Source organism: Bos javanicus, chromosome 24 (assembly GCF_032452875.1).
Source record: "Bos javanicus breed banteng chromosome 24, ARS-OSU_banteng_1.0, whole genome shotgun sequence".
NCBI classification, from domain to species: domain Eukaryota; kingdom Metazoa; phylum Chordata; class Mammalia; order Artiodactyla; family Bovidae; genus Bos; species Bos javanicus.
The window spans coordinates 29,858,413-29,882,545 of NC_083891.1; the positions used below are offsets into that span (position 1 = coordinate 29,858,413).

The 24,133-nt window shown below is 40.3% G+C and overlaps 1 protein-coding gene across 5 annotated transcripts in view; it reads left to right on the forward strand.

The window, feature by feature from the left end:
* CHST9 (carbohydrate sulfotransferase 9) overlaps positions 1 to 24,133 on the forward strand; it is a 283,972-nt gene that overhangs the window by 129,516 nt on the left and 130,323 nt on the right. For 4 of the 5 annotated variants that reach the window (XM_061399688.1, XM_061399692.1, XM_061399689.1 and 1 more), the window contains one exon: positions 1,871 to 1,909. The exons of the other annotated variant lie outside the window; for it this stretch is intronic. In XM_061399688.1, coding sequence (XP_061255672.1) covers positions 1,871 to 1,909 — 39 coding nt within the window. The remainder of the gene's footprint in view (positions 1 to 1,870; positions 1,910 to 24,133) is intronic. 5 annotated transcript variants of the gene reach the window in all.

Below are 24,133 nucleotides of genomic sequence, written 5' to 3' on the forward strand. Positions count from 1 at the left end.
TTCAAGGCCTCTCATGTTCCCCACCCTCTCTCTGCTAAAACTTCTCTCTCACAGTCTAGCAACAACCTCGTGAACTCAGCCGCTTCGGATGCTGTTGGTAGCCCCACTCCATACTTCCTAAAACTTTATTTGTGGTACCTGACTCTGTTCGGTTGGTCTCGTGGACCTCTGCTTCCTCTGTCTTCTCCTCATCCTCCATCACAAAGCACAAATCGTGTTTTTTGCTTTCTTGGTCCCTGTCTTCAGTCTGGGACCTTTCCCTGTTGTGTCTGCCTATATGTTTCTATTTCCCCTTTCAGCTCCAGCCACCTTCTTAAGATGGCCATTTTCTACATCTGTAATTTCAATTCCAATCACCCTCCCAAGCTCCAAGTCCCCGTAGCACTTCAAACTCATTAAGCCTAAAGTTGAACTCATCATTCCCATGTCCCCATCATGTTTACCATTTCCCTGAATTGCATCACCACACCCAGAGACACCTAGATAGCCATTCATTTTGACCTTTCCTTTTCCCTTGCACTTACAGTTTGTAAACCCCTGGGCCCTGTGAGCTCTGCTTTCCTGCCATCTCCTCTCTGCACCCATCACTTCCCTCCTCTTTGCTCCCACTGATATACTCAACCTCTTGCCCAACTTCTCAGATAGCCCTCCTCCTGTGCAAAATTCTGTTCATTTGAGTTCTTAAGGCAAGTCCTAAAGGTGACCCTTCTTGCTCAAGTAGCCCTGTCCTACAAAACCCATAGGTCTTCCCAGGTGGCACTTGTGGTAAAGGACTTGCCTGCCAATGGGATTTCAGACAGTAAAGAGTCCGCCTGCAATACAGGAGACCCTGTTTTGATCCCTGGGTCAGGAAGATCCCCTGGAGAAGGAAATGGCAACCTACTCTAGTATTCTTGCCTGGAAAAATCCCATGGACGGAGAAGCCTGGTGGGTTACAGTCCATAGGGTCACAAAGAGTCAGACACGACTGAGCGACTTCACTTTCACTTTGCCAGTGTAGGAGATGTAAGAAACGAATGTTCAGTGCCTGGGTTGGGAAGGCCCCCTGGAGGAAGGCATGGCAACCCATTCCAGTATTCTTGCCTGGAGAATCCCAGGGACAGAGGAACCCAGCCGACTACAGTCCATAAGGTCACAGAGTCAAACACAACTGAAGTGACGTAGCATGCATGTATGCATGCACAGAATCTATACTATTTCTTTGGTCAAGAATTAATCCTTTCCTTATTTAAAATTCCCCAAATTACATATGTCTTTAAGGTTCAAATCAAATACTCCATATTTGATTTTTAAGTTAAGTTTTCTCCATAACTTCATGGGCACCCCTTTATTTCTTAAAACTAATCATTTCACCCTCTAGTATTTTAAACATTTATACCATGGATAGAGGAGCCTGGTGGGCTACAGTCCACAGCATTGCAGAGAGTCAGACATGACTGTGCACACACGCACATGCCCTTTGAGGGCGCATCTTGTTTCATGTCGTATTTTCTGTCCTTTATCTTCCCAAGTAGGTCATAAGAGGGCACGGTCTTATCTTAGTTACGTGTTTACCCGCACATGGAACATGGGGATTTGTCCTATGGGTGGGGTTTGCACTCTTAATTTTACTGTTGAGTAAATGGCTCTAACAAGATTTTTTAAAACCCAGCAGCATATTTAATGCATATTCATTAATTTTTGACTTTTGTAAATTGATTCGAAAATATTGTTCAGCCCTTTCCTCTGTGCCCAGTCATCTCGGGAAAAATGTTGAACATGGCTGACCTAGTGACTGTGTCTGGAAATTGCGATAAACTGGGCTTCTGTCTTAGTTACATCATTTTCTCACAGCTGCATATTGCAACTGATCCGCCACTTCTTATTGCAGGGAAAGTAGAGAAGAGAAGAGAACAAAGAGCGACTTCAGGTAAGATGCTGACCAATTGGCCTCAGCTTTATGTCATATTTTTACTTCCACCTTGGAAAAAAACACAACCGATTTGCATTATAGTATTCAAAAACTCACCTTAAAAATGCAGTAGTTTATAAATCTAGACTTGATTGACTTTGAATTAATGAAAATAAATGAACACATTTTGCTTTTTCACTTTCACATAAGTCATGTCCTTTTCATCCCACCTTTCTACTCAGATGAAAATGAGATGGCATGTTATTCAATTTTTCCATGATTACCTATTTAAAAAGTAAGTGTTGCAACCACCAACTTCAAAATGTGAAGGTTGTAGTTGTTGACAGCTGTTTCATTTCCCTAAATATCTGTGAACCTTAATTATTTTTCTTGAAGTCATTTATGTAGTTGATGTTTTTCAGGGTGGTGTCAATTAAGCAAGAAGAGTCTTTACATTTTGGAGGAATTTTAAGATTTCTCCACTTCTAAATCCTAAGATATATGCAGAAGTAAATGGTGCTTTGGCACAGTGCCATTGCACATAGTAGGGGCCAATATTTGCTATCTGATACAGAAATACATTTTGACATTTCCATATTTTCATCACTAGGCTTTTGGCTTAAAATCATGTATGGTAAGATAAAGTTTCATTTGCCAAGTAAATATTTGCATAAGGGCAATTTTCCAGTTCCCAGTGCCCGAAAATTGTCAGTATTCACAGAGAATTCTAATTTGGCATATGTACCCATGCCCACCACCCATCCTAAGATTTTTTAACCATTATTTTATTTTTTTTAACTGAGTGTTTTTTATTTTTATTTACTACTTTTTTTTTTTTTTTTTTGCCACATCTTGCCACATGCGGGATCTTAGTTCCTTGACCAGAAATTGAACCCTCGCACGCTTCAGTGGAAGCATGGAGTCCTAAGCACTGGACCACCAGGGAATTCCCACCTCCCTTGCTAAGTTTTCACCAACGTGTTACTCCCAAATACTGTCTTCTTTCAACTTCCTTTTTTTTTTTTCTGATCTGGTAATGATGTGTTAATGTTTGCAAACAATGCAGTCAACAGAAAGCCAAAATTTGTGTTAATCCAAAACCAAAAATGTTAAAGTAGTCTAAGCCCCTGTCTCTTTTCTCCTTCCCATTGTTAGGGTTCATCTTAGACACGATTTCCCTTTTAAATGTTATTGTTTGCCTTCTCCCTGTGGCTCTTTTAAAACCTTATCATGAATGCCAAAAAAAAAAAAAAAAGTGAAGTCAAGAGAGTGTCTGGCGTCCTCACAGATGTGATCACCTCCATTATTGCTCCTTGGGGGAAAATTGTTTATACTGTTTCTGAACCGCTATTGCTCTGATCCTGTAGGTATGGGTGTAAAGAAACTTTATTGTTGAGATGAAAGCTAAGCTGGGCAAAGTGTTAAACCAGATGCCTCTTTAAGTCCCCTCCATGCTTGTGGGTTCTAATATGCTGCGTGACCAAGGTGACATAAGGGACTAGCAACAGAGACAAGAGAAGAACTCAGATTTCTTCATTCCTTATTCTTCCCAGAGTCCCACCCTCCTAAGCTTTCTTTCCAAATCAAAGTGCAATCATTTCAACAAAGTGTTAGGTTTCTTGCTTAGTAAAATATTTTTCAACAATTAGACCGTCTTTTTAAGGCAAACACTGATTACCAGGGTTCTGAGGAAACTCCCTTCTTTAATGGAGCTAACTTGCCTCAACTGATCTGCAGCTTGTCAGTATGTTCTATTTCTGTGAGAAAACGGAAGAAACTTTCTGTGAGGAAGTGAAGTCAAGGATAACTGGCACACAGAGCTCAAATTATTGGGGAAAATTTTTTGGCTCCTCATCGTTTCAAAGAACACAGATCCTGCCCTCAGGAAATCTGCATTCGTAAAGACAGTCTGAGTTTTCAAAACTGAGACATAACCATTGCCAGTGTGGCCAGAAGTATAACCATGTTCAGTTTGTGGTTCTTCTCTGAATGTCTGCATCTTTGTAAAGCATGTGCCTGAGATACCAATAACATCATAGGCACTCCTGCTTCTTACTTCCTGCCTGGATTTCTTTGTATTCATTATCTTCCATTCTGCTCAGATTCTGTGTCCTGCCTGCTGAATTAGACAGTACACCCTTTTGCTTGGGGCTTCCCTGGTGGTTCAGATGGTAAAGAATCTGCCTGCAATGTGGGAGACTTAGGTTCAATCCCTGGGTTGGGAAGATCCCCTGGGGGGAGGCTTGGCAACCCACTCCAGTATTCTTGTCTGGAGAATTCCATGGACGGAGGAGCCTGGTGGGCTATAGTCCATGGGATCACAAAGAGTTGGACATGACTGAGCAGCTAAGCACAACCCAGCACCCTTTTGCTTATAGTGGGTCCATCTCCCAGCTGCGGGAGAAAGAATTTAGAAGAATAAATATGGTAGAGAAAAATAGGGAGTTCCAGGACCCTCAATTTTTGAGTGACTGGTAATGGTAGTAGTTTAGTCGCTAAGTTGTGTGACTCTTCAACCCCTTGGACTGTAGCTCACCAGGCTCCTCTGTCGGTGGGGTTTCCAAGGCAAGAAAGAAAGAAAGTGAAAGTGAAGTCACTCAATCGTGTCCTACTCTTTGTGACCCCATGGACTGTAGCCCACCAGGCTCCTCCGTCCATGGGATTCTCCAGGCGAGAATACTGGAGTGGGTTGCCATTTCCTCCTCCAGGGGATCTTCCTGACCCAGGGATCCAGTCTGTGTAACATGCATTGCAGGCGGTCTCCTGCACCGCAGCTGGATTCTTAACCACTAAGCCACCAGGGAAGCCCTACTGAGTGAGTAGGGTTGGTTAATTCTTTGTTTAAAGAATCTTGCACTAAGATGAAAGTTACAGAGGTGTGTTTTTACTCAAAAAAAGAAATAACTTCCTAACTAGGAAACTTCTCCAGGACTGGGAAGAATAAACTTATGTGAGTAACACTTTACAGAAGTTGGGCCATCACTTGCAAGGGATTTTTTTTTATAGTAGTTTTTTAAAAATTTTATTACTGGAGTATATATAATTACTTTATGATGCAGTATTAATTTCTGTTGTATGCAAGAGATGTTGATAAGAAATTCCTGAAAAGTTGGTTGGATCATTCCTAAGGTTCTCAATTTTGTGTCTGATTCTACTTACTGTCAGTTCTTTATTAAAATAGCTCTACAATCTGCGTATGGATCAACACTACAAAAATTCCTAAATGGCTCATATTTCATTATGTAACTGAATGAATCATGTCCCAAAGTTTGTTAGTTTAGACTGAGTTGTTTAGTAAAGACAGTGAAATAAAATTATTCTATAGTCCATTTAGCTTCTTGTGGGAGAAAGTTGTTTGTGTCCTGATTGCAGCCCTGGCTGTAGTTTCAAGTATGATGCTCTTTTTGATAAGCCAGGAATGAGTCACAAGAGAGTATGGATAACCTGATACCATTTTTCAAAAGCTATGGTAAGCTTAGCCATTTTCAAAAGATAATTCAAAGCATATGCATCTTGACATTGAATTTGGAAACCCATGTCAAATTCATAAAATGTGGCCAGCAACATCAAAGCTAAATTTGGCTGTTTGGGTTGGTAAAGAATATTAAAAATATATGGAGGTGAAATGGTAAATAGAAAAATGCCAGGAGGCAAGTTCCCAACATCAACAATTATCTATTTGTCCTGATCAAAAAAATAGAAAAAAATAACCAGCTATGTTCCATAGATTTCTACATAAAAACTCTATGGAATGTGAAGTTACTTTTCTCTTAGGAGAAAAAAAAATCCCTTTTGAGGTTAGGAATTCTTGTTTTTTAGAAGACAACAACAAAAACACAAAGAAGAATTCTTGCAGAGAAAAATGCTTCATAAATTATTATTTAGAAAAAGAGGTATTACAAGGCTTACTAAGCTAGACTATCAAGAGACACCATCGGTTAAACAGATACTATTCCAATTTTTCCAAAAAGGAGAACACTTTCAAATTCAGCTAAGTATGAAGTAAAGAATAGTCCTAATGGACCAGAGAATGGAGTTATCAGTAGGGATGATAATGAATGTTTCAAAATGACTTTGCATTCTTTTCATTTAAGATGGTGGTATTGTTAAGTTGCTGAGTTGTGTCTGATTCTTTGTGACCTCATGGACTGTAGTCACCTGGCTTCTCTGTCTATGAAATTTCCTAGGCAAGAATACTTGAGAGGGTGCCACTTCCTTCTCCAGGGTGTCTTCTCAACCCAGGAATCAAACCCATGTCTCCTACATTGGCAGCTCGATTCTTTACCATACAGCCTTGACATAATCCTTTTCTGATTTGGAACCAGTCTGTTGTTCCATATTCAGTTCTAACTGTTGCTTCTTGACCTGCATAAAGAATTCTCAGGAACAGGTAAGGTGGTCTAGTATTCCCATCTCTTGAATTTCCCACAGTTTGTTGTGATCCACGCAGTTAAAGGCTTTGGTCTAGTCAAAGCAAAAGTAAATGTTTTTCTGGAACTCTCTTGCTTTTTCGATGATCCAATGGATGTTGCCACTTTGATCTTTGGTTCCTCTGCCTTTTCTAAATCGAGCTAGAACATCTGGAAGTTCACAGTTCACATACTGCTGAAACCTGGCTGGAGAATTTTGAGCATTACATTGCTGCGTGTGAGATGAGTGCAATTGTGCAGTAGTTTAAACATTCTTTGGCATTGCCTTTCTTTGGGATTGGAATGAACACTGAACTTTTCCACTCCTGTGGCCACTGCTGAGTTTTCCAAAATTGCTGGCATATTGAGTGCAGCAGTTTCACAGCATCATCTTTTAGGATTTGAAATAGCTCAATTGGGATTCCACCACCTCCACTAGCTTTGTTTGTAGTGATGCTTCCTAAAACCCATTTGACTTCACATTCCAGGATGTCTGACTCTAAGTGAGTGATCACACCATCGTTGTTATCTGGGTCATTAAGATCTTTCTTGTATAGTTCTTCTGTGTATTCTTGCCACTTCTTCTTAATATCTTCTGCTTCTGTTAGGTCCATGCCATTTCTGTCCTTTATTGTGCCCATCTTTTCATGAAATGTTCCTTTGGTATCTCTAATTTTCTTGAAGACTTCTTTAGTCTTTCCCATTCTATTGTTTTCCTCTATTTCTTCGCATTGATCCATGAGGAAGGCTTTCTTATCTCTCCTTGCTATTTTTGGAACTCTGCATTCAAATGGGTATATCTTTCCTTTTCCCCTTTACCTTTAGCTTCTCTTCTTTTCCCAGCTATTTGTAAGGTCTCCTCAGGCAACCATTTTGCCTTTTTGCATTTCTTTTTCTTGAGGATGATCTTGATCACTGCCTCCTGTACAATGTCATGAACCTCCATTCATAGTTTTTCAGACTCTCTGTCTATAAGACCTAGTCCCTTGGATCTATTTGTCACTTCTCCTGTATAATCATAAGCAATTTGATTTAGGTCATACCTGAATGGTCCAGTGGTTTTCCCTGCTGCTGCTACTGCTAAGTCGCTTCAGTCGTGTCCAACTCTGTGCGACCCCATAGATGGCAGCCCACCAGGCTCCCCTGTCCCTGGGATTCTCCAGGCAAGAACACTGGAGTGGGTTGCCATTTCCTTCTCCATTGCATGAAAGTGAAAAAATAAAGTGAAGTCGCTCAGTCATGTCCGACTCCTAGCGACCCCATGGACTGCAGCCCACCAGGCCCCTCCATCCATGGGGTTTTCTGAGCAAGAGTACTGGAGTGGGGTGCCATTGCCTTCTCTGAGTGGTTTTCCCTACTTTTTTCTATTTAAGTCTTAATTTTGCAATAAGGAGTTCATAGTCTGAGCCACAGTCAGCTCCTGGTCTTGCTTTTGCTGACTCTATAGAGCTTCTCCATCTTTGGCTGCAAAGAATATAATCAATCTGATTTTGGTTGGAAGAGGGTGTTTGCTATGACCAGTGCATTCTCTTGGCAAAACTCTGTTAGCCTTTGACCTGCTTTATTTTGTACTCCAAGGCCAAATTTGCCTGTTACTGCAGGTAGCTCTCGACTTCCTACTTTTGCATTCCAGTCACCTGTGATGAAAAGGACATCTTTATTGGGTGTCCATTATAGAAGATCTTGTAGGTCTTCACAGAACCATTCAATTTCAGCTTCTTCAGCATTACTGGTTGGGGCATTGGATCACTGTAATATAAATTGGTTTGCCTTGGAAACGAACAGAGATCATTGTGTCATTTTTGAGATTGCACCCAAGTACTGCATTTTGGACTCTTTTGTTGACTATGAGGCTTACTCCATTTCTTCTAAGGGATTCTTGCCCACAGTAGTAGATATAATAGTCATCTGAATTAAATTCTCCCATTTTAGTTCACTGATTCCTAGAATGTCAGTGTTCACTCTTGCCATCTCCTGTTTGACCACTTCTAATTTACCTTGATTCATGGACCTAACATTCCAGGTTCTCATGCAATATTGCTCTTTACAGCATCAGACTTTACTTCCATCACCAGTCCCATTTACGACATTAGAGCATCACAAAAATTTAAGAATTTTTTTCCTTTGCATCATTTGTGAAAAGTTACTGGTAAAGAACAGTGTTATTTTTCTCTCAACTCAAAGGTGAAACTTATTATTGGAAATTCAGCAAATGGTAGAACATCTGTTTTACAAGCTCAGTTCTTGCTACTTACTCTTTAACTGGGCTTTTCACTTCTTTGAAATGTTCTAAAACAGCAATAGCATCTCATTTTTAAAACTTTAAACATACATTGTACATGCAGTCATTCAGATTTAAAAGTGTTAGATGCTGAATAAATCCTTCCATCTGTGTGGGAATAGCATGTTCACTTTCTTACTGGGTACTCAGTTATTGAACACAAATTTTCAAGTGCATGCATATTTAGCATGATTTTTATCTGCACTGTTACTATTTTTGTAGTGCTTTTTGTCATAGTTCTTATACACTATCAAGAAACTCTCAAAAATAAGCATGAGGAGACCTAGTTTGTCATTGTCTTAATTATTGATGACCAACATTAAACATATGGAGTTATCAGCCAGGTTGCTGCTGCTGCTGCTGCTAAGTCAGTTCAGTTGACCCCAGAGACGACAGCCCACCAGGCTTCCCCGTCCCTGGGATTCTCCAGGCAAGAACATTGGAGTGGGTTGCCATTTCCTTCTCCAATGCATGAAAGTGAAAAGTGAAAGTGAAGGCACTCAGTCGTGTCCAACTCTTAGCGACCCCATGAACTGCAGCCCACCAGGCCCCTCCATCCATGGGATTTTCCAGGCAAGAGTACTGGAGTGGGGTGCCATTGCCCTCTCCGATCAGCCAGGTTATGTTGTGACAAATATGTTTTTAAATGAACTGTCATTCTTAAAAAGCCTACACTTCTTGGATTTTAATATTTTGTAATATTCTACATGTTTTATTCTCACTTTGAGAATCAGTATTCCAGTTAGAATCAAGGTTGAAAATGCATATCATCCTAACTTGTTCAGACTTTACAAAAGCTCTTGTCATTTAATAATACTATATTACATATTTGGAGACATTACTCTACCAACAAAGGTCCATCTAGTCAAGGCTATGGTTTTTCCACTGGTCATGTATAGACATGAAAGTTGGACTGTGAAGAAAGCTGAGTGCCGAAGAATTGATGCTTTTGAACTGTGGTGTTGGAGAAGACTCTTGAGAGCCCCTTGGACTGCAAGGAGATCCAACCAATCCATTTTAAAGGACATCAGCCCTGGGTCTTCTTTGGAAGGAATGATGCTAAAGCTGAAACTCCAGTACTTTGGCCACCTCATGCGAAGAGTTGACTCATTGGAAAAGACTCTGATGCTGGGAGGGATTGGGGGCAGGAGGAAAAGGGGATGACAGAGAATGAGATGGCTGGATGGCATCACCGACTCCATGAATGTGAGTTCGAGTGAACTCCAGGAGATGGTGATGGACAGGGAGGCCTGGCGTGCTGTGATTCGTGGGGTCGCAGAGAGTCGGACACGACTGAACGACTGAACTGAACTGAACTGAAAAGAGTAGAGGGCTTCGCTGGCAGCTCAGTGGTAAAGAATGCTCATGCTAATGCAGGAGCTGTGGGTTTGATCTCTGGGTCGGGAAGATCCCCTGGAGGAAGAAATGACAACCCAGTCCAGTATTCTTGCCTGGGAAACCCCATGGATGGAGGAGCCTGGCAGTCTACGTCCGTAGGGTAGCAAAGAATCCAACATGACTTAGCTACTAAACAGCAAAACAACCACCACAACAAAACAAGAGAGTAGATCTTAAAAGTTCTCATCACAAGGAAAAAAGAAAAAAAACCTGTAACTCTGTGCAGTGACAAACGTTAACTAGACTTATTGTGGTAATCATTTAGCTATATATACAAATACTGAATCTTTATGTTGTACACTTAAAACTAATATAATGCTAATGTCAATTAGATCTCAATTAAAAAAAGAACTCATATCTTGATTCCATCTCATTTGGTACCACAAAGGGGAAAGAGAATAAATCTGGGGAAGTGTTTATAAGTTGATACATTCAATTTGCTAAATATTTTTGTGATCCAGGCTTTGTGCTTGATATGGGGGATGAAGTGGTGAATAAGATATGGCATTAATGTTTCAATTCATTCACTTTCAGCTGGGTGAGAAAAACAGGTGCATAGACATGATTATAATCCAGTATGCTGCTGCTGCTGCTGAGTCGCTTCAGTCGTGTCCAACTCTGTGGGACCCCATAGACGGCAGCCCACCAGGCTCCTCTGTCCCTGGGATTCTCCAGGCAAGAATACTGGAGTGGGTTGCCATTTCCTTCTCAAATGCATGAATGCATGCTAAGTCACTTCAGTCGTGTCTGACTCTGTGCGACCCTATGGATTGCAGCCCACCAGGCTCCTCTATCCACGGGATTTCCCAGGCAAGAATCCTGAAGTGGGTTGCCATCTTCTTCTCCGAATCCAGTATCAAGTTTGCCTTTTAGAGAATCACATACTAGGTGTTATGAGGATATCAAAGAAGGGTTCATGGAAGAGGGGAGATTTGAGCTGGTACTTAAAGAAATAATTGGAATTCACTAGGTGGAAAAGGACATCTTTTTTGGGTGTTAGTTCTAAAAGGTCTTGTAGGTCTTCATAGAACCATTCAACTTCAGCTTCTTCAGCGTTACTGGTTGGGGCATAGACTTGGATTACTGTGATATTGAATGGTTTGCCTTGGAAACGAACAGAGATCATTCTGTCGTTTTTGAGATTGCATTCCGGACTCTTGTTGACCATGATGGCTACTCTGTTGGACTGGAAGAAGCACAAGCTGGAATCAAGATTGCCGGGAGAAATATCAATAACCTCAGATATGCAGATGACACCACCCTTATGGCAGAAAGTGAAGAGGAACTAAAAAGCCTCTTGATGAAAGTGAAAGTGGAGAGTGAAAAAGTTGGCTTAAAGCTCAACATTCAGAAAATGAAGATCATGGCATCCGGTCCCATCGCTTCATGGGAAATAGATGAGGAAACAGTGGAAACAGTGTCAGACTTTATTTTCTGGGGCTCCAAAATCACTGCAGATGGTGACTGCAGCCATGAAATTAAAAGACGCCTACTCCTTGGAAGGAAAGTTATGACCAACCTAGATAGCATATTCAAAAGCAGAGATATTACTTTGCCAACAAAAGTTCGTCTAGTCAAGGCTATGGTTTTTCCTGTGGTCATGTATGGATGTGAGAGTTGGACCGTGAAGGAGGCTGAACGCTGAAGCATTGATGCTTTTGAACTGTAGTGTTGGAGAAGACTCTTGAGAGTCCCTTGGACTGCAAGGAGATCCAACCAGTCCATTCTGAAGGAAATCAGCCCTGGGATTTCTTTGGAAGGAATGATGCTAAAGCTGAAACTCCAGTACTTTGGCCACCTCATGTGAAGAGTTGACTCATTGGAAAAGACTCTGATGCTGGGAGGGATTGGAGGCAGGAGGAGAAGAGGATGACAGAGGATGAGATGGCTGGATGGCATCACTGACTCGATGGACGTGAGTCTGAGTGAACTCCGGGAGTTGGTGATGGACAGGGAGGCCTGGCGTGCTGCGATTCGTGGGGTCACAAAAAGTCGGACACAACTGAGCAACTGAACTGAACTGAACTGAGGTGGAAAAAGCGAAAGGGCTGGCTTTCCAGGAAGACAAAGACAAGAAGAAGCATGGCCTGTTGAAGGAAGCTTTGTGGTTAAGTAAGACTGGATGTAGCACAGTAATAAATAAACTAAGACAAGCAATGTGGTCAGAAAAGTAAGCATGAGATAGTGAGAACAAGGGCCATTTTGCCCTTCCATGGAGTTTGGACTTTATGCAGCAGATATCAGGAGCTGATGAAGGGCAAGGCATTACATAGTCTATTTGCATTTTATAAAAATCCTCCAGAGGAAGTCTGGATTAGAAGGAGAATTGACTGGAGACAGTGAAATCAGGAAGTATATCTCTTTAATTGTAAGAACGGAAGGGTGAAGGTCTGAAGGGTCTTGACTAAGACAGTGTCATTAGCGAAGGCGCTAAGGAAATGAATGCAGATACATTTACAAGACAGAATTGGCCTGTTTGGTTGGATATGGAAGGTAGAGGAAGATGATGCCTAGGTTTCCAGACTAAGAATTAAGGTGAATAGTGCATCCTGTGTGGGGAACACTGGAGGAGGGACAAATCTGGTGGGGAAAATGATAAACTGAGTTATATCTTTGTTGATTGTAGTGTGATGTATGAAATATGAAGGTAGAAATGTCAAGAATGTTAAATAAGCAGCAGACATTACAAGACTGGAACCCCAGAGAGGAGTCTGAGACATAGGCTTGCCTTTCAAGCCGTCAGTATCTGGATAAGAGTTGAAGCCCTGGCTATGAACAAGCTGTCCAAAGGGAAATGAGGGTGTAAGAAGAAAAGAGCCTGGAGTGAGTCCTTGGTAAATCCCTAACGTGAGCAAAGAACACAGTGAAAGAAGCCAGAGGCTGGAGCCTAAGAAAGATCTATCAGTGTTGTCTTGTGGGAATCAACAGTATCCTCTGTCTCTGAATCCAGGAGAAGGAGGAAGACGGAAGAAGAAATTGGTCAAGTATGTGAAATGCCACAGAGCAATTAAATAAAATAAGCACCCGGAAAATGTTCATTGGATTCGAGAGAAAAAAGATCTCCTGGTTACCACAAAGAAATTACTTTTTAGGAGCTCTGTTAGTGAAATCCAGGTAGCAGTGGGTTGAGGGAGAAAGTAGAGAACAAACGAAAACAAATACTCACTTGTTCTTTTGAAGAATTTGCCTTCAAAAAGGAGCAGGGAGAGGGACAGAATCGTTAAGTCATTACGTCAGGGAATCCTGTTTACTGAGACCTACTAGTTCAGGCTCTGCACTCACTGCCTTTTACTTTACCCTCAAAATGGCTCTGTAAACTTTGTTTATGGTCAACATTTTAAAAATGAGAAAACCAAGATGTAGAGAAGTTAAATAACTTGCTTTGACCCCATGTGTCAACTGGTAGAGCTAGAAATGGCCTCAAAGCAGGGCGATTGCTAGAAGCAGCTTGAGTTATATGGGGAGATACCTGGAAAGAACTGGTTTGTACATATCTTTTTCCCACTGTATGCTCAGGGAGGTCATGTAGATAACCTCAGTTGGCCACGGTGGAAGGATTTGCACCATGGAAACTGGCAAACCAGGGTTGGTTGATTCGTTTGCTTATTCCTGGAGAATCAGCTGTTAAACACTGACAAGCACAGTCCTGGGTCTCCATCTGATTGACAGCAAAGTCCCAAAGTTGGTTATTAAAAAATAACCAACGTTCCCTGGGTTTTGTGGTTTCAGAACAATATTTATCATCAAGTGAAATAAGTATCTTAGATATATTTTTCCATCCAGAAAATGGAAGACAAACACACGGGCTATTCATTAAAAGGAAACCTGAAGAGTTTATTTTAAAACAGGCTTCACTTTCCAGCTAGTTGAATTTATGATGGAGACTGAATAACAAAACAGCTGTGCCGCTTTATTTTGAAAATCCCTAAATTTCTTTTTCATAACACTACATTTAAAACAGAATGTGTATGCAAATTAAACAAATCTGAAACGACAAATAGCTAATGTGGGAGAAATTGCATCACCCTTCATGGTCAAAGTGCGGGTATAAAAACCTCTCTCTGAAATTCCCTCTGTGAATTTATTTTGGATTGCTATTATGGTACACAGAGCAGGATTTATTTACATACAATTGAGACCGGAAACATGGTTTCTTTAGGTGACAGGGAAGAAATATCCTCTTTAGCTGCATCAAAATAAAGCAGCGTGGCTCATTGTAGAAGGGAAGAAGAACTTTCATCTGGGTTGATTCTTGAACCACCAATGTGTTCCTTTCATCCAGAAGAAGAAATGAAGAAAAGGTTTGTAATTTTGTTAGCCAAAAATTACTTCGCTCTTTCATCTTAAACATTCTGTAGGAAAGCCCACAGGGAATTGCCGATTAAAATGGAAAGAGACTCAAGTAAAAATAGACTTTCAGGAGTTATATGATAGAGCTCATTAAGGCAGTATAAGCCAAAGCCATTCTCAATAAAATTAGGCTCATGCTAGTTTGAATTTATTGTGGAAGTTGCATCAAAGGGCATCCGAGGTGTGTGTATTAGTCAGTATAATAGTAATTACACTTTCATCCAACCCGATTTGCTCCATTCCCGAGCATTCTAGGTCAGTGCATATTTTGATTAGTTAAAACTGGCACTCATACTGGCAGAGGATTAAACATGCCCACAGAAATAGAGAATAGGTGATCCTGAGGGTTTCTTGTTAGCAGAGTCTTAAGTCATACCTGATTTTCCCACAGAGAAAACAATGAATTTGTATTTCTAACCAAAAGAACAGATGCCCAACTTTTCTTTTTTTTTGGTTGTTTTTTCCATAGAAATGATCACAAACATTTTAATCAGCTGTGAGTGATATACTTGTATGCTCTGTCACTGAAAACCATCTACAGGGAACATAGTCATTTGAGCTGAGTAATACAGTAATCAATCGTATAAATTGTCCTACTATCTCACTGAAAATTCCCCGATAAGAGGATTTAGAGGGCAGGAGAGAAGCCAGGAGACTCTAAGGAAACAAGAAACGCCTGTAGACGGCTCACCTCAGAAGTGAGGTTATGGCTTGAGTGGCTCTTGCAGGGACTCTGAGAGAGGCAAAGCCTGGTTTGAAGTAGAGAGAACCAGGAAGGGAGGTAGATATTGTGGGGGGAAACCAGAGCCCAGGGGACTCTTTTAGAAACAGCTCACTAATCTGATCAACTCATTTATACTGAGGGGCTAATGCAGGGCCATGAATTACTACATGACTGATTTCAGAAAAAATAATTAGATTTTGTTCCATGTGATCATCAGTGTCTTGGCTTCCATTTGAACCATTTATAGATGATGATCCTGACCACAGCCCATGGTATTTGTTTCAACATCTTTATCTTGTTTGAGTCCTCACAGACTGTCTCTTGAATCTATCCTTGCTGACCTGCATTTGCTTATACATCTTCACCATGGAGTTATTAGTGAAGTGAAAGTGTTAGTCGCTCAGTCGAGTCCGACTCTCTGCAACCCCATGGGCTGCAGCTCACCAGGCTCCTCTGTCCTCCACTATCTTCCAGAGTTTGCTCAAATTCATGTCCATAGAATCGGTGATGCTATCTCATTGTCTCATCCTCTGCTACTCCCTTCTTCTTTTGCCTTCAATATTTCCTAGCATCGGGGTCTTTTCCAGTGAGTCACAATACCTAGAAGGGCACTAAATCTTACATCCCATAAGATTCTACATTCTGTCTCTATGAATTTGATCACTCTAGGTGCCTCATATAAATGGAATTATACAGTGTCTTTTTGCAACTGGTTTATTTCACTTAGCATAATATCTTCAAAGATACATCTATGCTCCAGGATGTGTCGAGGTTTTCTTGCCTTTTAAGGCTGAATGCTATTCAATGTGTATAATGAATTTTGTTTATCCATTCATCCATCAATAGGCACTTGGGTTGCTTCCACCTTTTGGCTATTCTGAATAATGCTACTATGAACATGAGGGGACAAATATCTCTTCAAGACTGCATTTTCATTTCTTTTCAGTATATACCTAAAATTAAAATTGTTGGATCATATGATTCAATTCAGTTCAGTCACTCAGTTGTGTCCGACTCTTTGGGACTCCATGGACTGCAGCACACCAGGCTTCCCTGTCCATCACCAACTCCTGGAGCTTTCTAAAACTCATGTACATCAATTCAGTGATTCCATCCAACCATCTCATCCTCTATTGTCCCCTTCACCTCCTGCCCTCAATCTTTCCCTGCATCAGGGTCTTTTCCAATGAGTCAGTTCTTCTCATCAGGTGGTCAGAGTATTGAAGTTTCAGCTTCAGCGTCAGTCCTTCCAATGAATATTCAGGACTGATTTCCTTTAGGATGGACTGGTTGGATCTTCTTGCAGTCCAAAGGACTCTCAAGAGTCTTCTCAGACACCACGATTCAAAAGCATCAATTCTTAGGCATTCAGCTCTCTTTATGTTCCAACTCTCACATCCATACATGACTACTGGAAAAACTTTTATAGCTTTGACTATACAGACCTTTTTTGGCAGAGTAATATCTCTGCTTTTTAACGTGCTATCTAGGTTGGTCATAGCTTTTCTTCCAAGGAACAAACGTCTTTTAATTTCATGGCTGCAGTCACCATCTGCAGTGATTTTGGAGCCCCCCAAAATAAAGTCTGTTGCTGTTTCCATTGTTTCCCCATATATTTGCCATGATGTGATGGCTCCAGATGCCATGATCTTAGTTTTCTGAATGTTGAGTTTTAAGCCTATTTTTCACTCTCCTCTTTCACTTTCATCAAAAGGCTCTTTAGCTCTTCTTCACTTTCTGCCATAAGGGTGGTGTCATCTGTATATCTGAGGTTACTGATATTTCTTCCAGCAATCTTGAATCCAGCATGTGCTTCATCTGGCCCAGCATTTTGCATGATGTGCTCTGCGTATAAATTAAATAAGCAAGGTGACAATGTGCGGCCTTGATGCACTCTTTTCCCAGTTTGGAGCCAGTCTGTTTTTCCATGTACAGTTCTAACTGTTGCTTCTTGACCTGCATACAGATTTCTCAGGAGGCAGGTAAGATGGTCTAGTATTCCCATCTCTTGAAAAATTTTCCACAGTTCATTGTGATCATATGGTACCTTATAAGATTTTAACTTAGGCAAAAAAAAAAAAAAAAAAGATTTTAACTTAGGCAGAAAAAATTATTAGATTTATAAGATTTCCTAGGCTTCACAGTTATTTGTTTGCTTATTTGGTTTTCTTCCCTCTCTCTTGCTTTCTTCTAAATTAGCCCTGTCCAGTAGAAATACAATTCAAACCATAGATATAAATTCAAACTTTTGAATAGCCACATTTTAAAGAGTAAAAGGAAATGCTACTGCTACTGCTAAGTCGCTTCAGTCGTGTCTGACTCTGTGCGACCCCAGAGACAGCAGCCCACCAGGCTACCCTGTCCCTGGGATTCTCCAGGCAAGAACACTGGAGTGGGTTGCCATTTCCTTCTCCAATGCATGAAAGTGAAAAGTGAAAGGGAAGTCGCTCAGTCGTGTCCGACTCTTAGCGACCCCATGGACTGCAGCCTACCAGGCTCCTCCATCCATGGGATTTTCCAGGCAAGAGTACTGGAGTGGGGTGCCATTGCCTTCTCTGGTAAAAAGAAATAGATGAGATTAAGAATATGTTATTTAACTTAGTATATTAATAATATTATCATTTGAAAATGTAATCAATACTAAAATTATAAATGTAATGTTAGAAACTATGCATTTGCCAGGCATACAATGAAAATTAATAGATCATATGATACAAAAGTTAAGGAAAAATGTAGTCCCACCAAAACAACAAAGTGTGTTTAATAGAAAACTGTTGTACACTGCTTTGATTTAATTTTTATGTTATAGTTGATTTTCAATGTTGTGTTAGTTTCTGCTATATAGCAAAGTGTATTGGTTATACAGAAATCCAATCTTTTTTAGATTCTTTTCCCGTAGGTCATTACAAAATATTGAGAAGAGCTCCTTGTGCTATACAGTAGGTCATTATTATTAGTGTTACCTATTTTATATATACTAGTGTGTTTTTGTCAATACCAGTCTCTCAATTTGGGTTAAAACTCAACATCCAGAAAACTAAGATCATGTCATCCAGTCCCGTCACTTCATTGCAAATAGGTGGGGAAACAATGGAAACAGTGACAGACTTTATTTTCTTGGGCTTCAAAATCACTGCAGATGGTGACTGCAGCCATGAAATTAAAAGATACTTGCTCCTTGGAAGAAAAGCTATGACTAACCTAGACAGCATATTAAAAAGCAGAGACATTACCAACAAAGGTCTGTCTAGTCAAAGCCATGGTTTTTCCAATGGTCTAGTATGGATGTTAGAGTTGGACCATAAAGAAAACTGAGTGCCAAAGAATTGATGCTTTTGAACTGTGGTGTGGAAAAGACTCTTGAGAGTCCCTTGGACTGCAAGGAGATGAAACCAGGCAATTCTAAAGGAAATCAGTCCTGAATATTCATTGGAAGGACTGATTCTGAAGCTGAAACTCCAATACTCTGGCCACCTAATGCAAAGAGCTGACCCATTGGAAAAGACCCTGATGCTGGGAAAGACTGAAGGCAGGAGGAGAAGGGGACAACAGAGGATGAGATGGTTGGATGGCATCACCGACTTGATGGACGTGAGTTTGAGAAAGCTCCGGGAGTTGGTGATGGACAGGGAGGCCTGGCATGCTGCAGTTCATAGGGTTGCAAAGAGTTAGACACAACTGAGAATCTGAAGCGTCTCCCAATTTATTCCCTTACCCTTTCCCCACCTCATAACCATAAGTTTGTTTTCTACATCTGTTTTGTAAAGAAATTCATTTGTACCATTGTTTAGATTCCACTTATATAAGTGATATCATATGATATTTGCCTTTCTCCATCTGCCTCATTTCACTCAGTATGACAATCTCTGCGCCCATCCATGTTGCTGCAAGTGGCATTATTTTGTTCTTTTTAATGGCTGAGTAATATTCCCTTGTATATATGTACCACATCTCTTTCATCCATTCCTCCATTAGTGAACATTTAGGTTGCTTCCTTGCCATGGCTATTGTAAATAGTGCTTCAATAACACTGTGGCACATGTATCTTTTTGAATTATGGTTTTCTCCAGATATATGCCCAAGAGTGGGATTGCAGGCTCATATGGTAGGTTTATTCTTAGTTTTTTAAGGAACCTCCATACTGTTTTTCATAGTGCTTGTACAAGTTTACATTCCCATCAACAGTGTAGGAGGCTTTCCTTTTCTCCACACACTCTCCAGCATATATTGTTTGTAGATTTGTTGATGATGGCCATTTTGACTGTTGTTAGGGGATGCCTCATTGTAGTTTTGATTTGCATTTCTCTAATAGTGATGTTGAGCATCTTTTCATTCAGCTTTAAGTTAGAATTCAGGTTAATTAAAATTTACAATTCACTTCCAAAGTTGTACTAAGCACACAGCAGGTGTTCAATAGCTGCATGTGGCAGGGGCGACCACAGAAGACAGTGCAGAGCAGAGCATTTCATCATCATGGAAATTCTGCTGGACAGCGCAGTGTAGCCTTATCACCTGGTGCTAGTAAGTGCTGAATATGTATTTGTTGGGTGAGCTCCTAAATGTACTTAGCAAGCTCTCCATTGTTGAATGCGTTCCATCTACCAAGGACCGTCATGGCACTGGGGTCTCACTGAGTGAGCCTGTATCAGCAGCAAGCCCTGTCCTGGAATGCCTGTGTAGAGACTAAGATCCTTGCTGGTGCTAGGTTCTATTTGTTTGGTTTCTGAGCTAAGTTTTTGGATGAAATGGGAAAATGTATTGAAAACAAAGACAGAGGTTGCTTGTATGGTTCTCTTTTGTCCCTGGGACCTCCCACAGGACCTGAAAGAAGTCATTATTGGTTCAGCAAATGAAGGAACAAGTGGCCTTGTTAAATTATCACACGCTGAAAATGGCTCTGTGAGTTTCTGAAGGAAGGAGGTCCCTGAGAATGATGGGAAGGAATTGTAAGGGGAGGGCAGGAGAGAACTAGAAAAATGGAAACACACAGAAGAAGGATATGAGAACCTTACACAATGCATTTGAAGTACAGAGGATTGACTCTAGCCAACCTGGATCCATGAGCACTTTCTTATCCATAAATTAAAGCACAGATTTCATTAGTTCTGCATATAAATTTCTGCATCCTAATTCCATTTGGAAGTGAAGTCATTCATTTATTCATTCATTTGTTGAAGAACTATTAAAAGAATATTTATTATTTATGACTCTGAGTTAAGGGCAAATCACTGGAGCTGTATTTCAGTTGGAGAGAAATCTCACACTTTAAAAAAAAATTATTTGTTTTGATTGTTTGGGGGAAGTACAGGGGGTGGGATGGTATTTTCTGAATTTTGCCTTCAGGTCCATGATAGATGAATCTTGATTACCTTTCGGTTCAGTTCAGTCTCTCAGTCCTGTCGAACTCTTTGTGACTCCATGAACTGCAGCACACCAGGCCTGTCCATCACCAACTCCTGGAGTTTACCCAAACCCATGTCCATTGAGTCGATGATGCAATCCAACCATCTCATCCTCTGTCGTCCCCTTCTCCTCCTGCCCTCAATCTTTCCCAGCATCAGGGTCTTTTCAAATGAGTCAGCTCTTCGCATCAGGTGGCCAAAGTATTGGAGTTTCAGCTTCAACATCAGTCCTGGGTTTTCAGGACTGATCTCCTTTAGGATGGACTGGTTGGATCTCCTTGCAGTCAAGGGACTCTCAAGAGTCTTCTCTAACACCACAGATCAAAACCATCAATTCTTCATTTCTCAGCTTTCTTTATAGTCCAGCTCTCACATCCATACATGACTACTGGAAAAACCATAGCCTTGACTAGATGGACCTTTGTTGGCAAAGTAATGTCTCTTCTTTTTAATATGCTGTCTAGGTTGGTCATAACTTTCTTTCCAAGGAGTAAGCGTCTTTTAATCTCATGGCTGCAGTCACCATCTGCAGTGATTTGGGAGCCCAAAAAAATAAAGTCAGCCACTGTTTCCACTGTTTCCCCATCTATCTGCCATGAAGTGATGGGACCAGATGCCATGATCTTCGTTTTCTGAATGTTGAGCTTTAAGCCAACTTTCTGACTCTCCTCTTTCACTTTCATCAAGAGGCTCTTTAGTTCTTCTTCACTTTCTGCCATAAGGGTGGTGTCATCTGCATATCTGAGGTGATTGATATTTCTCCCGGCAATCTTGATTCCAGCTTGTGCTTCATCCAGCCCAGCGTTTCTCATGATGTACTCTGCATATGAGTTAAATAAGCAGGGTGACAATATACAGCCTTGACATACTCCTTTTCCTATTTGGAACCAGTCTGTTGTTCCATGTCCAGTTCTAACTGTTGCTTCCTGACCTGCATACAGATTTCTCAAGACACAGGTCAGGTGGTCTGGTGTTCCCATCTCTTTCAGAATTTTCATTTATTGTGATCCACACAGTCAAAGGTTTTGGCATAGTCAATAAAGCAGAAATAAATGTTTTTCTGGAACTCTCTTGCTTTTTTGATGATCCAGCAGATGGCAATTTGATCTCTGGTTCCTCTGCCTTTTCTAAATCCAGCTTGAACATCTGGAAGTTCACGGTTCACGGATTGCTGAAGCCTGGCTTGGAGAATTTTGAGCATTACCTTACTAGCGTGTGAGATGAGTGCAATTGTGCGGTAGTTTGAGCATTCTTTGGCATTGCCTTTCTTTGGGACTGGAATGAAAACTGACCTTTTCCAGTCCTGTGGCCACTGCTGAGTTTTTCAAATTTGCTGACATGTTGAGTGCAGCACTTTCTCAGCATCATCTTTTAGGATTTGAAATAGCTCAGCTGGGAATCCATCACCTCCACTAGCTTTCTTCATAGTGATGCTTCCTAAGGCCCACTTGACTTCACATTCCAGGATGTCTGGTTCTAGGTGAGTGATCACACCATTGTAATTAACTGGGTCGTGAAGATCTTTTTGTACACTTCTTCTGTGTATTCTTGCCACCTCTTCTTAATCTCTTCCGCTTCTGTTAGGTCCATACCGTTTCTGTCCTTTATTGAGCCATCTTTGCATGAAATGTTTGCATTGATTGCCTTGGAATGAGTCTATTTGCCTAAAGAGATAACAAATATTATAATACCTTTTCAGGTCACTGCAACATTTAAAACAAAGTGCAAAAATCAGTATTTCTTTGATAATTCTGTCTTTATGGTGCTTGTTGATTTTCAGCGTTCTGCTGTTACCTTCTAAATGCATGTAAATACAAGGAAAAAAATAGTTTCAATAAACAGTTCCTCTCCTGCCTGCCTCTGTGGGGTTGCAAATGGGAGTCCACATTTAGAAATAATTGGGGGATTCAACTGAAAAAAGATGCAGGATGTCATTAACATTTATCTCACACCTTTAACATGATTCTCTGTTGCATCTCTTTTAATTGCAATCAAGCACATTTATCAGAAATTTTTTTTTTTTTTTTGCCATTAGTATAGGGGCCTCTGCACTTTAGAAAATAATAGGATATGAGTGACAGTCTCTCATGGAATGTTCAATTTTTTTTTAATTGCAAAATGAACCTAACAAGTGTTTGCATGCTTTCCCAGGGTCTGCTATAGCCAGGCCTTCTCAGCAGCGACGAACAGTAGTGGTCATTGTTTGCTAGAGGACAGCTGTGTGTTGACTTCCTGGGAATTAGAAGAGAATTTGTGAAAAGCCAAGTGATAGCATTCAAAATATCCTTAATCAGCATGTTCATAGAATAATCAGTATAAACCAAAAAAAAATTGCCCCATATTAAAAATATGTAACTCATACTTAATTTATATGTAACTATTGTTGATTTTTTTAGTATTAAATGACAGGTATTACAAAATCATGACAGTGGTTCAGTTAAAATAATTTTGGACCTAAAATACCCAATACATAAATGGTTATGATTAAATCAGAGGATGATGTTTTTGATTGTTGAATATATTAGAGAGTTTCTCTTTCTTCTTCCTTTCTTTATCTTGATGCAAATGTACAGTATTTTTTAAAGGTAAAATGTAAATGCATTCCTAGAATTCAGTTTACCTTTCTGGTGTTTATCAAGGAAATAAGAAAAAATCATTTTCCTCTTCCACATTTGAAAAATAAAACAGAAATAATCAAATGATTACTTTTTAACTCCATAGCAGAAGTCTTTAAATAACAACTTACTGACACATCTGGATTAGATCCTGGTTTCACACTGAAGAACCAATAATGTCCTATTCTTAGTATTCTAATTATAACCACAATCTGTGAATTTCAGTGAATTTTTCAGGACATATGCAAACTTGGTAGTAAAGTTATTGAGAGATTGTAAAAGTCAGTCAAAGACTAAATGATCTGAAAGATGGATTTCGTTATTCCTGTTTTGAAGTAACATAATGATTGTTGGCAGAAATAGATGCCTCTGATCAGCTTGCATTGTTAATCTTTTCTCTCCAAAAGATTTGGAGAATCTTTTGTACCCAGATTCAATACAGTAGGATCCCATGCAGTATAAATTAGACGTCATATTCTTTCTACTAACAAAGTATCAAATGTAGCATTGTCACTCATGAGACAGTGTCAACAGAAGATATTTGTTATAAGTGAAAAATAAGAGATTTACACTTAAGATAGAAGACAGGATTAAACTTTTGGTTCATCTTTGCTGATATTAATAGAAATGTAAACACCAAGGCTAAGACGTGACTAGTTTCTATTTTTTAGAGAACTTGTATGAATAGTGTAACACGTGCAGACCTGAGAGGTACTGCATGTTCAGTTCCAATGACCGCAAGAAAGTGAGGATAATGTTAAAGTGAGGAGCTGAGGTTAAGAGGAGCTCTCTATTTTGGATAACTTAAATTTGAGATCACTGTTACCTACCCAAGCTAAGACACTTGTTGATGATCTACTGCAATCATCCAGGTAAAAAATGATAGCAGCCTGAACTGGGGAAGGGACAGTGAGGCTGGAGAAGTGGGTGGATTTAAGAAAAGTCTGAAGAAAGAATAGACAGCACATGGTTATTAATAGCAAGTGAGGGTGAGGGATTTGAGAGGAATTCCAAGGATGACTGAGGGCACTAGTCCTGGAGAGTGAGCACTGGGCCAGGAGCA